Source organism: Nanorana parkeri, unplaced genomic scaffold, assembly GCF_000935625.1.
Source record: "Nanorana parkeri isolate BGI_ZX_2015 unplaced genomic scaffold, ASM93562v1 scaffold1576, whole genome shotgun sequence".
Lineage (NCBI taxonomy): Eukaryota > Metazoa > Chordata > Amphibia > Anura > Dicroglossidae > Nanorana > Nanorana parkeri.
Window position 1 is genome coordinate 128,795 of NW_017307844.1, and position 13,950 is coordinate 142,744.

The following is a 13,950-nucleotide window of genomic DNA, read 5'->3' on the forward strand; positions in this document are numbered from 1 at the left end:
TATATAATCTATATAATCTATATATATATATCATACACACATATATAGTGTGTATGTATGTACATCAGTCACTACGACAGTGAAAGACCAGTTTATCCTGCTTTCACTCACACTATTATTTCAAGCCGAGTGTAACATATCTATAGATATGCAACTATAAATGCAAATCTTGAATTTTTCTGTAAGTCAAGTTTTGTTTAAGTTATTCTAGCCTCTGTATTGGCTATATACAGTGGATCAGAAACCAAAAAGTGAAGATTTTCTAAATTATAGTCAACCTCCTATAAACCTTCTGAATTCCTGAAAAATAGCACTTCACTTCTGGTATGTGGAAGTGTTGAGGAACTGCCTCATAGCTATATATCTACAGTGTGAAATCTAAGGCACTGTTACCTCTACCTGCCAGTCTTGTGAGATTTGGTGATTTTACTACTGTGCTGCTCATGGTTCACCTTGCTGCTGGCTCTGACATGAGTAAACAACGCCCTGCCTCTACCAAGATGGCTGTCTCCACACAGATGCTGTACAGAACATGGTAGGTCAGTAAAGGGGGGAAATCAGATGCAGGAATACCACAGGGAATGCTGGCTACTAGCCCTTTGTTCTCTGTCTGCCTTTTATTTATTTTTTTGGTGGTTGATAGCACAATTTACCAATTTGAAAAGGTAAAGCTTTACAGCAAAAGATTTGCCTGTAAATGTAATGTGGCTTTTGATGCACTCTACCATTGTTTCTGTGATTTACTCAGTTTTTATCCCATAAACAAAATATATACTTTAAAGGAAACATGTACAGAGGGAAATATGTTGGTCTCCTTTGTGCACCTCCTACGAATACTAGTTGCCTTGCTGTCTCTGGCCTTTCTACATGTGACCTAACAAACATGTAGATTAGAAAGTCAAAGTGAAGTCAGGTCTCCTGATCCGCATACTAGATTCTGGTCAGTGTCTCCAAAACTTTTTGAAGGCATTAGATATGGCAGCCAGTCAATTAGCATTTCCAGAAAGGGAGGTCATCAATGACTGTATTCATATTTTTTCAAGTGAAGATTTGCTGTGTATTTTTGGGAATTGCTAAAATATAAGACCTACCCCGAAAATAAGACCGAGTTGTGACCATTCCCAGGGCCGGTGGTGGCATAAGGGGGAACTTGTAGAGCCGCGGGAGAGGCAGGAGAGAATCAGCGGTGCCAGCGAAGCCAGCGCTAGAGGAAGCGAGGCGGCACCTGAGGGAGCAGATCTGCATAAGCCGATGCTTCCTCTATAGCGCTGGCTCCTGTCAAAGGCGGAGTGATACCAAATGCACTCCGCCTGTGAGGAATCGATAGTGAAAGTGCGCTTCACTCATTCTGGTCAGCGATTGGTTAACAAATTGCTCTTGGAAAAGTACGGCACCCCTGATTGCCCTGATCACCATATTTCTGTACATGAATCAGTGTGGATTGTTGTACATAAAAAAAAAATAAGACCTACCCCGAAAATAAGACCTAGTGTGGTTTTTTTGAGCCAAAAAAAATATAACAGTGTCTTATTTTCGGGGAAACACGGTAGTAGTCTGAATTCTGTCTTGAACTCTGAAAATTAGCAGAGCACTCCTGTGCCTACAGTCTCCTAACTGTACATCTACAGTATGATATATCAGGCTGCTTCTGCCTGTTTGTCTCATGAGATTTGAGGATTTCACTGCACTGTTGCACAATGTTCTCCTTGCTGGCAGCTCCAACGTGAGGAAGCGAAACCCTGCCTCTACTGAGATGGCTTTCCCACACAGACACAGTGCAGAACAAGAAATGTTAAGCCAGTAAGGTGGAAAGATTAGCTGCAGGGACCCCACAGGCAATGTTGATGACTAGCCCTTTGCCCTCTGCCTGTCTTTTTTTGGGAGCAGCTTCCAGAGTCTAGTACCTCTTTAAGGTTAATTGGCTTCCACCTAAATTGGCCCTTTGGTGTCTGCATGATAAAAGGAACATTGAATTGTAAGCTTGCTGCAGGGCAAGGATACATGATGAATGGTCCACTGCTGCCTGCAGCATATGCTTTTGCTGTGTAAATGTCAAATTACCCTGTCTGCTCTGCAGATATCGGACTCTGCCCCAGCAGATTCTTTTGTTGATAATGTTCTTGAACCAATGAGATTTAGGAAAAATGTCCAGCTTTGCAGTTAAACTTGAGAAATCGCCACTATATATTTTGTGTTCCCATTCATGCAGTATACCTAAAAAATTATTTTAAAACTTTTGTCTGGCCTTTTCTAGTTGATTCGTTGGAGTAGGTTTATACATAGGACAATATGGGGAAGGTCTATTGCTTAGAATAAATGGCAATGTGCAGATAAGGGACAGGTTTTTAAAAGTGCATTATTATACAATGTACCACCTAGGCCTTGAGATATTTAACCCTTTGTTAGGACAGTCCTGCACTTTTACAACTAATAACTGAAAATCTGCCAGCACAGCACTGGCTACGTTAATTATAGTAAACAGAACTCCCCAACCCCCTCATAAACCTTACATATAAGGGGAGAGTGGCGTTGGAAATTTAAGTTTGGCAGTATTCAGAAAAGAGCATGTAAAAAAGGCAAACAGGATTTTCAAAGTATTTTTTTAAGTTGCTATGTGAAAGGGAACAGTGGCATAGTAGAGGGCTTTTTTTTTAACCTTTGGCCAACCCCCACAAAAGCTGTCAGGTAGTGGCTTTTGATGCACTCTACCATTGTTTCTGTGATTTACTCAGTTTTTATCCCATAAACAAAATATATACTTTAAAGGAAACATGTACAGAGGGAAATATGTTGGTCTCCTTTGTGCACCTCCTACGAATACTAGTTGCCTTGCTGTCTCTGGCCTTTCTACATGTGACCTAACAAACATGTAGATTAGAAAGTCAAAGTGAAGTCAGGTCTCCTGATCCGCATACTAGATTCTGGTCAGTGTCTCCAAAACTTTTTGAAGGCATTAGATATGGCAGCCAGTCAATTAGCATTTCCAGAAAGGGAGGTCATCAATGACTGTATTCATATTTTTTCAAGTGAAGATTTGCTGTGTATTTTTGGGAATTGCTAAAATATAAGACCTACCCCGAAAATAAGACCGAGTTGTGACCATTCCCAGGGCCGGTGGTGGCATAAGGGGGAACTTGTAGAGCCGCGGGAGAGGCAGGAGAGAATCAGCGGTGCCAGCGAAGCCAGCGCTAGAGGAAGCGAGGCGGCACCTGAGGGAGCAGATCTGCATAAGCCGATGCTTCCTCTATAGCGCTGGCTCCTGTCAAAGGCGGAGTGATACCAAATGCACTCCGCCTGTGAGGAATCGATAGTGAAAGTGCGCTTCACTCATTCTGGTCAGCGATTGGTTAACAAATTGCTCTTGGAAAAGTACGGCACCCCTGATTGCCCTGATCACCATATTTCTGTACATGAATCAGTGTGGATTGTTGTACATAAAAAAAAAATAAGACCTACCCCGAAAATAAGACCTAGTGTGGTTTTTTTGAGCCAAAAAAAATATAACAGTGTCTTATTTTCGGGGAAACACGGTAGTAGTCTGAATTCTGTCTTGAACTCTGAAAATTAGCAGAGCACTCCTGTGCCTACAGTCTCCTAACTGTACATCTACAGTATGATATATCAGGCTGCTTCTGCCTGTTTGTCTCATGAGATTTGAGGATTTCACTGCACTGTTGCACAATGTTCTCCTTGCTGGCAGCTCCAACGTGAGGAAGCGAAACCCTGCCTCTACTGAGATGGCTTTCCCACACAGACACAGTGCAGAACAAGAAATGTTAAGCCAGTAAGGTGGAAAGATTAGCTGCAGGGACCCCACAGGCAATGTTGATGACTAGCCCTTTGCCCTCTGCCTGTCTTTTTTTGGGAGCAGCTTCCAGAGTCTAGTACCTCTTTAAGGTTAATTGGCTTCCACCTAAATTGGCCCTTTGGTGTCTGCATGATAAAAGGAACATTGAATTGTAAGCTTGCTGCAGGGCAAGGATACATGATGAATGGTCCACTGCTGCCTGCAGCATATGCTTTTGCTGTGTAAATGTCAAATTACCCTGTCTGCTCTGCAGATATCGGACTCTGCCCCAGCAGATTCTTTTGTTGATAATGTTCTTGAACCAATGAGATTTAGGAAAAATGTCCAGCTTTGCAGTTAAACTTGAGAAATCGCCACTATATATTTTGTGTTCCCATTCATGCAGTATACCTAAAAAATTATTTTAAAACTTTTGTCTGGCCTTTTCTAGTTGATTCGTTGGAGTAGGTTTATACATAGGACAATATGGGGAAGGTCTATTGCTTAGAATAAATGGCAATGTGCAGATAAGGGACAGGTTTTTAAAAGTGCATTATTATACAATGTACCACCTAGGCCTTGAGATATTTAACCCTTTGTTAGGACAGTCCTGCACTTTTACAACTAATAACTGAAAATCTGCCAGCACAGCACTGGCTACGTTAATTATAGTAAACAGAACTCCCCAACCCCCTCATAAACCTTACATATAAGGGGAGAGTGGCGTTGGAAATTTAAGTTTGGCAGTATTCAGAAAAGAGCATGTAAAAAAGGCAAACAGGATTTTCAAAGTATTTTTTTAAGTTGCTATGTGAAAGGGAACAGTGGCATAGTAGAGGGCTTTTTTTTTAACCTTTGGCCAACCCCCACAAAAGCTGTCAGGTTATACATTTTATACATGACAGAATATGATGAGCCAGGGCTTTTCTTGTCGGAGAATAGGTATTCATCTCTGCTTTTTAGAGAATACAGAACAAAGTATCATTTTGTGGTGATATACAACATTTTTTTTAATGATTTGATTTATTATATTTTTTTTTATATATATAAAAATAAATGTGGTAAAGTGTACAAAACTTAGGAAATTTACAGTGCTTTCTAAAGTAATCTCTGAGTCAATTCTAAATACGATACTATAACAAAGTTCAACTAGGTAATATTTAAAGGAGAACTATGGGGTTAGTGCTTTTTCCTATAGTTCTCCTAAGGGTAACGGGAGGACACAAACTAGCGTCCTCCCGTCACCCAAAGCTCACTATACCGCTAGCTACAGCATTCCTTTATACTGAGACGCCGCAGCCGGGACGGATCCCGACAATACTGTCTGGATCCACCCAGCTGTGTGAGTGACAGCTGGCTCTGCCTATGTAGAGGCAGAGCCAGCTGTACTCTCCCCCTCCCCGTCCGTTCTGCCAGTCAGCGCTGGAGGATCGGACAGGGGAGGGGGGAATCCCTGAAGGGTGACGTGAGTGACAGTCACGGCTCTCTGCAGGCACACGATCGAGATGCGAGCGATGATATGTGTTTGCTCACTTCCCGATCTATTGAGCCGACGTGTGACAGTTTCATTGAGGCTGAGTGGTTTTCCATAATGAACAGCATGCATCTGCACATTCACACTCCCCTGCCTTTCTTAATCTCCCTAATAATCCCATACTTTATTGGTGTATATTTAGTAATGAATCTTGTTAAATGTGTGCATGTGCAAATCTGTTTATTAAGAGTCACCGTACAAGTACTTTTTATGCATGACTTTACTCTAACTGGAACCCCCGCTGACGTATGTGTGTGTGTTTCAGCTTTAGTTAATGAGCTCTGTAAAAAGTGTTTGTTAGAACATGCTGTAAGGAGAAACGGAAAATCATGTGAAAAGGAGCCTGGAGTTCCACCTGCTGGCTGATTGCATATAAATATTCCATATTTTCACAATGAGGAAAGTGGGCAGCCCCCCTATCCTATTTTAACACTCTTAATGTCTTAAAGTGGATCTGCCACTAATTTTATTTCATAGACAACATGTGGGCTGAATAAACATTGTACCTATCATTTTATTATGAAATGGCTGGAAGTTTTATTGTATTTAAAGGGACATTAAACCTTCAGGGTTTTTCATTTTTTTTTATTAATGGGGGCCAGACTTGCTATAAAAAATTGTTGTTCAGCTTTTTAATGTCCTCGCTCTCAAGTGGTATCCAGACCGCTAGGTCCCCCCCATATGGGTGCCTCCATCAGCTAACCGACTACTGTGGAGGCACCCGTACGTGCACAGACGCACACAGAGTGCAGCAGGCTATGTCCCCACCCTTCAGTCACAGCTTGACTGATGGCAGAAGGAGCCTATGGCTTCTCTGCCCTCAGTACCCTCCCTTGCACTCAGGAAGCTCGGGGAAATGCGTGCAACTTCTTGTTTGCAGTGGAGATGATCGGCTGCAGGTAAGTGTGGGGGAGACAGGGTGTTAGGAGAGTGCTGGGTGTTTTTTGCCTTAATGCACAGAATGCATTAAGGCAAAAAACACCCAGGCTTTAATACTACTTTAAGTTATTTTTAAGTTGGATTAAAGGTTTAAAACTCTGCAATCCACAATGTACAGTCAGAAAGGCAAGAGTAGTTTAAATCAAATGGTACTAAAGAAAGAGATCACATGATTCTGTAATATAATACAATGTATGGGGATTCAGTTCCAACCACATGATTTGGTTACATTTTTCACATGATTCAGTTTTAATAGCAGAGGCTCAAAAGAGACGTAACTTGATTTGTGCAAAAGAATGTGAATACTGACATGGACAATTTTGTTGGTACCCTTACAGCTTATTGAAACAATGCTTTAAACCTCCTAAAAAGTGATGACATTCAAATCGGTTGTCCTGTGTATACATGTATGCCTTTAGTGTGTTAGAGAGGAAAGCAAAGAAAGTGTGAAAGAGATCAATTATTGCTCATTCTACAAGAATATTGTAAAATGCCCTGGACACATTTGTTGGTACGCCTAGAAAAGTGGCTCATAGTGATATTTCAAATGGTTTTCTGTGATTAGTATCGTACAGTACATGTCTTCAGTCTTGTAATCGCTCAGCCTATTTAAAAGAAGAAAATTAGTAGCTCTGCTTGTCTGTTATCCTCATGTGCACCACACTGAGCATGGACCAGAGAAAGTGAAAAACATAAAAAGTGAGGTTGGGATTTAATGAAATGCATACTGTTAAGCTACAGTGCTTCTTGGTGAATGTTTTTTGGACAGTTTAGACAAGCTAGAGCTTTTTGGCAGGTCAAAAACTCTTTGTTCACAAATGTTAAAAATGAAGCTTTCAAGGAAAAGAGTACCTACTGTGATACATGAAGGTGGCTCAGTAATGTGTTGGGGCTGCTTTGCTGCATCTGGCATAAGGTGGAAGGGTACCACATATTTTGTCCACATCTGTATCTAGTTTACCTCTAAAATAAAGAGTAACTTAACTTACCAATAAGGACTAAAACTAAATGTAAAAGTGTTGTCCTTAAATGAATTCACATTAACATTTTACACTGCACATCTTTGTAAAAATACAGTTGTTTTCATACCAACCAAATTGCAGCCCAGAAGAACTAGTGAAAAAAGACCAGGACTAGTTTTTCATTTTAAACCTTAAAAAAAAGCATTAATGTCTCAGATTTGTTAGATGCTCAGCCAATCAACTTAATAATGATTTTAAGTAGGCATGGCATTGGGTGCAATGGCCAAATCTTGGATGCAAAACTTGGGCCACAGCTTGCCCATACATAGTTGGAGAATACATCACAAGCTGAATACTGCCCTAAAAAAACATTGGTGTGTTGGATGCTGTTCTGAATCTAGTGAACATTTTTAATTTACCAAACTTGTAAATGTAGTGGTAGCTTACAACATCAACAATTTCAAATGCTCTTCTACATCTCTACTCTTTTACCATGGCTACTGGTTTTTACTTTGTATCTCTATCTGTATATAATACCTATTAGCCTGATTGTAAGGATTTGTTTTGTTTGGTGGTGGGGGCTATATAAGGGGAGGGGTGTTTTCATTTGAAGTGGTTGGGTTAGCTAGAGATACAATGGAAGGTACACTTGGGGGATATGATGGGCCAGCACATGATGCAGGCTGGGCCTCCGTGAAGTTTCCCAGGCGTTTCTCCCCTTGATCCCCCGGGGTCCCAGGCGGGAAAAGGGATGGGGTGGGGTGGTTTAGCCACCTGATCATCTCGCCCCTCCTCATATCCGTTTCTATCTCAGGCACTGCTGATGCATGAATGTTAAATACCGGTCCCCTGAAGAAGCTAACTTTGCGAAACGCGTTGGTCCAATCATGTAATTTTTATATACAATCGGATCATGTAATTTTGAACAATAATGACTACCGGGACTATCATGCTAGTTATGTATTTGTATTTTGTATTTTTGTATATCTGATGATTTATGGCCTTTATTATGTATATATATTTAGAAGCAATCGGCCCGAGACTGTATTTTGTATTTTATATTTAATAAATTGATACAACTTTTACACATGCATGGGTCACACCTATCTCTCCACAACCCCTTTTTTTCTATAATCAATGTATTTGAGGGGGAGAGAGTACAGGGAACCTATGTTGGGGCAATCCCACGATTTTTCTTTTAGTCAGACACTGCTCTATTTTGCACCAGCTTACTTTCTACTCGTCTTGAGTGAATCTACTGTAATCTTCTGCATTATGTTTGACCATTAACTTTTTTGTATTGCCTTGCTGTTTTTATTTAAGTTTCTGGGCAAAAAAAACCCGGTGCATCTCTGCTATTCATGCTCATTTCCTCACGTTTTGTTTTTGTAAAAACATTTATAGTACAGAAAATGCCTGTTGATCCTGCCATAAATCCAGTGAGCTACTAACCTACCTTGTATGGTATACCCTCTGCACTACAGAACATCTCCACTCTTTAAAGGTATGAGAGGAAGGTGATCAGACCAGCAGAGGAGAATTTGGCAGGGCAGTCAGATCAAACAGGAAGTTAGGAGCTCACTTAATTTCTGGCAGATCAACAAGAATTCCTTTTAAAAATGTTGAGTAAAGAAAAAAAAAGTAACACATAGGGAAATTTGCATATATTGCACAGATGCAATGACTGTGTTCCTGCTGTGCTTCTTTGCACACTGGCTCCCTTTCAAACATGCCATGTGTGTTTTGGTGAGCTGTGGCGTGGCTGCCTTGCCAACAACTGTACTTCTGCATTGGCACATACAACGTGCTATGAGTTGCAACAACAAGTGGTAAAACACATTTTATACATGCAATACATAGGAGTGAAGCCAGGCTCATGTGTTCTTTGGAGTAAGCATGAATATTACTGTCAGCAAATTCAAAGATCTACATACTTTCGTGTCCAAGCATCTGAAAGTATTAAAGCTTTGGATTAGGATGACATACTGAGAATTGGCATTTTCAGGAGAGGTCAGCAATATTATCCTCCATATTCTGTCAGGTTTCCTTTTATGGTCCATTCACACCCTGCTGTTCTTGTGTGTTGCGTTCTACTTTATTGTCTCGTAATATCGTGCATTGTGCATTGTGTTTTAGGCGTCCCATCCAGCTTGAATATGGGGACCGCATGCTTGAGAATGGACATGCAGAATTTTTACCCATGCAGTTCACCACAACAGACATTGGCGTTATGGCCCGTAGTGTGCTGCAACACATGTGCATCAAAGCTGCGTTGCCTTAGTGTGTTGGGGTATCATTAAAAATACATTGGAATGCTAACATGGCCCTGACTGTAACATTGTTATTTAATGAAGTTCAATTGTTTTTGGTGATGACTAAATTTAAAATCTTTCATTTTTAGAAAGAAGAGGGTAGTGGTGAAAAACGTCCAAGAGGACGCCCCAGAAAATGGGTAAGTGTACTATGGAATGTTTATTAGTCTTTGAAATAGGGCTGCAACAACTAATCGACATAATCGATTATAATCGATTATTGAAAAAGCTAAGATTTACAATCTCTGTGGTAGGATTATTCATTTTGTAAATGTTCTCCTGTGATTGCAGTGAGAGAGCTGTTGTCTTGGTCATGTGCTGGGTGCTAAATAAAACTCGCTGATCACTTGCTGTGTTAGTAGCTGTTGAGCTCTTGCTGTGAAGTGTCACTTTAATGTACATAGGTTATCGCTATTGGCTTGTAGCTTTGGGTCCTAGGTTTGACTCTTACAAGGGGCCCTGTCTGCATGGACTATATATTTTTCTATAGATCTCCTCTTAGTGCTTGTGTTACTAAAAAAGCTACATAATAGCTAAATGGTAGAATTGTGACCCGATCAGATTGATTCTAGACCTTTGTTTATACTTGTATGAGTGTGAAGGGACTAATGGGAATGGCTCTATGTGCTTTGTGAAGCACTGAATAACATCTTGGTGCTGTATACATATGCATAATAAACGTATATTGTAGAATCAGTGTAATGGAGGAGGGTAGGGAAGGTACACATTTTTTAAAATTAATTATTGCATTACTGAAGGTTTCGGTATATTTGGGATGTGTCGTGTTCAAGTAGTGGAACCCCTTTTGATCACCTTATACTTGCATTGCTTTCACTCCTTTACCTCTCTGGCTGCTTTCAGGAGCAAGGAGAAATACTTAATTGGTGTACAAACTCTCCCTAGGATTCAATAGGGATTTCCTTATGCTTGTACGGGACCACAGTGAAGATTTTCTGCCTGTGACATGCTGAGCTCCCCTAATTTATTCGTTCTCCTTTGCCAACGTAACAAACAATGTGAGGCACTCAAAACTGTAGTTGGTCTTAATGGAATCTGCCATGAAGCTGAATGCCTTTCTGATGGATGCTGTCAGTTTCTGACTGACAACCTGAATGTTAATTCCAAGGCAGTGAATCATCTTTTCAATATAACTGAGTGAGACTTACCAACTACCTATTAGTGCCAAAACATACAGCTTCCAGCAGACAGGTGTTTTTGTTTTTCATTTATTTTTATAAAAAAGGGAAATCTTTCAATAAACTAAACAGGGCAACAGCTGATTATCATTGCTCCTGACAGTTGATCTGAAGTGGTTAAAGGGTTTCTAAACTCTCCTTTTTTTTTTTGCATATATCTACTGCTAGCAAGCAGTGGATATATGCAAAAAGTTTAAAAAAAAAAAGTTTTAACAGCGATTTAAACTTACCCCGCCGCGCACTCCCGCCCGAAAATCCGAAACTGCTCAGGTGGCTGCAAAGCATCTTGGGGCGGGTGCATGCGCAGTTTGGATTTTCGGTTTGGGAGACGAGAGATGCAAGGTAAGTCTATGGACGCGTGCACCCGCATGCAGACACCATGGGATCGGAAGTGCCAGCAAGGACAGAGGAGTCAGCTCTGGATCGGAGACCCGCAGCAGCGCTGGAGAGAAGGCTGAAAAGGACAGGAAAGAAGAGGAAGATCGGATTAATACACTAAAACATTATTCAATGTAAAAAAGAAGTACCAAGTCTGCCTCACATGACTTCATCCTTTTACAGCATCTTTTCACTTAAAAAGGAACTTTACCCTTATCTTTGAAATGACAACAAACACACCTTTAGAAATGTTTAGTAATGACAATCTACAAACCGATATTTCTAGTTTGCAGGCTTTGTATTCATTGCATATCTTTAATTATCTTTTCTTCCCCAGTTTTCTGAAGTGGCCATGTTATGTAAGGGCAGATTACTAGATCTCTTTGCTTCCTGGAACTTTGGCACATGTGACTATGCACATCATCTCAGGAGAGGAAAATGCCTTTCCCTGAGGTCTCATGAGGTTACAGATGAGATTTCCCAGCAATGCTTTGCTGATGTAACCTTCCCAGGATGCAACCCTTTGGCACATGCATCATTTGTGCCAAAACTGGACCAGGAAGCAGAAGAATTCTTTTTTGTAAGTAAATGAAAAACATGTTTAACTATTTAATGTGATATTTTAAATCCGCATTCAGAGCTGCATACTGATGTGATTTTTAGTGAAAGGGGGTAAAGGTCAGCTTTAAGTGCAAGCCTGCTTTATAGTGAACTTGTTTGCCTAGAATAGTAACCATTTGCTTGATTACATTTTCCAAAAGTTTTTATTTTCAAGAAAGTTTTCAGGTAAAACAATTACAACATTGATCCAAAGGGTTACAGAGGGGATCAAGTGTACGCTTCCAGAGTACATTTAAAACACAAAACATAGTACATCTACATTCTTAATAGGAAATCACATGTTTAGTTTGAGGGGACAACAACACAGAACAAAACAAATGACACATGACAGATGACAGTTGACCAACATGTTTTCAGATATAGGGGTGGGGGATCATATGAAGAGGGATAGTGTCTTCGAAGCTACGTGTATGGGAGATCTGGGGTGGAGGGGGTGGGGGGTTTGGCTGTTCATCTCCACCAGTAGGTTATACGGTTCTTCAATATTTGCAATAATTACAATGAGAATGGGGAGGTATTATATTATCTCGTTATGTGCTTTGCTTATATGCTCTTTCTCCCGACACTACTAGGCTTCTTAGGGCATCCATCCCTCCAAGATTGGGCTGGTCAATGGGGGCCATCGGAATTTTAAGGTAGGGTAATTTGCCCGTGTATCTGCGGGTACATGAGCCCTCCAAAAAATAGAAAGGGTCGGAGAAAGGGGGTAGGGGGCGAAAGGGGGGATGGAAAGGGGGGAGGAGGTGAGAAGCAGAGGAGCGGGGGCGTAGTGAATCCGACAGACCAGATGGTCCCCCAGAAGGAGCTCCCCGCACTCACTTCTGCCCGATTGCCTGTTTCTGGTGTTTCCTGCACGGACTAGGTAGTCTAGTCAGAATTGGGCGTCTGGGCTCCAATTTGTGTCTCTTCCGCGGGTCGGTAGGTCCGTGACATATAGTCTTTCCAACACGCCCAAAGGGTGGTGAATTTGTCAAGTTTATCTGTCTTGGTGTATAGGAGTTCCTCCATTTCACATATGTGGGTCACCTGTGTGATCCATTCAGTGTGAGTTGGGACAGTGGTAGCCTTCCAATGGCGGGGGATGACGGCTCTGGCCGCATTGATTAAGGATAGTCTTGCGGTGGCTGGGGTATGGCGAGTCATCTGGTGACCCATGTAGAAGGAATCTGGCTGGGTGAAACGGTATGTCAATTCCCAAAATCTGGGAGATCGAGGCATGGATGCGGGTCCAATAGGGTTTGAGGAGTGGACAAGACCAGAAAATGTGTGATAGAGTACCCTGCATCGTGTGGCATCTCCAGCAGGTTGCAGGAACGTTTGGACAAAATTTGTGTAGGAGGTGGGGTGTCCTGTACCAAAAGGTTAGGATCTTGTAATTTGCTTCTTGGGTGCGGCTACTGATCGAGCTCTCGTGGACTGCCAGGCAGATATCCTGCCATGAGTCGTCTGAGATGAGTGTCCAACTCCTTTTCCCACCTACTGCGGAGATTCATGATGCGGTTCGTATCATTAGAGTTTACCTGGGCGTATAGCCAGGATACCAGGTGTCTGGTTGGTCCACTCCCCAAACAGGCCTGTTCAAAGGGTGTAGGATTCCTCCCAAAGTTCATTCTCCTACCCGGGTCATTCAAATAGTGTCGCGTTTGGAAATAAGACCACCATGGGACTGTCCCTTTTTTGGTGTGTTCCGATAGGTCCTTCTTGTCCAAGAATCTGTTGGACTTGAAGAACATTGTTGCTCTCAATGTAGTTTCGGGGTTCCAAATTTGGAGGAAGGCTGTCGTGTTTCCCGGGGTGAAGTCTTCGTTCCCAATTAGAGGGGTCAGCGGGCTGTCATGTGTGGTGACTATTCCCTTATTACGAAGGCGGGTAAGTTCCACGAGTGTCGCTCTTATTAGGGGGTTTTCCAGTAGGTGTGGAGGGCGTTGGCGATCCGGCAGCCAGGTAATGGAGGATAGTGATATCGGGTAGCATGCATGCTCTACCTCTACCCACGGCTTGTCTTTGGCATGTAGGTGCCAGTGAAGCACTCTCATTAGGTGTGTTGCCACGTAGTAGGCGCGGAGGTTCGGGACCGCCAATCCTCCCTCACCTTTAGAAGACTGCAATAGGGATTTGGCCAGTCGAATATAGAGCATGTATCCAACCCAGCATTCTGTTCTGGAGGCCGATGTGTTTGAGGACTGCAAAAAGGAAGTTCCAATTTACCCTGTCGAATGCC

General features: G+C 41.9%; 1 protein-coding gene across 1 annotated transcript in view; it reads left to right on the top strand.

Moving 5' to 3' along the window:
• The window catches only part of HMGA2 (high mobility group AT-hook 2), a 105,615-nt gene that overhangs the window by 9,841 nt on the left and 81,824 nt on the right, over window positions 1-13,950 (top strand). The window contains exon 3 of the mRNA XM_018570686.1: window positions 9,624-9,674. Coding sequence (XP_018426188.1) covers window positions 9,624-9,674 — 51 coding nt within the window. The remainder of the gene's footprint in view (window positions 1-9,623; window positions 9,675-13,950) is intronic.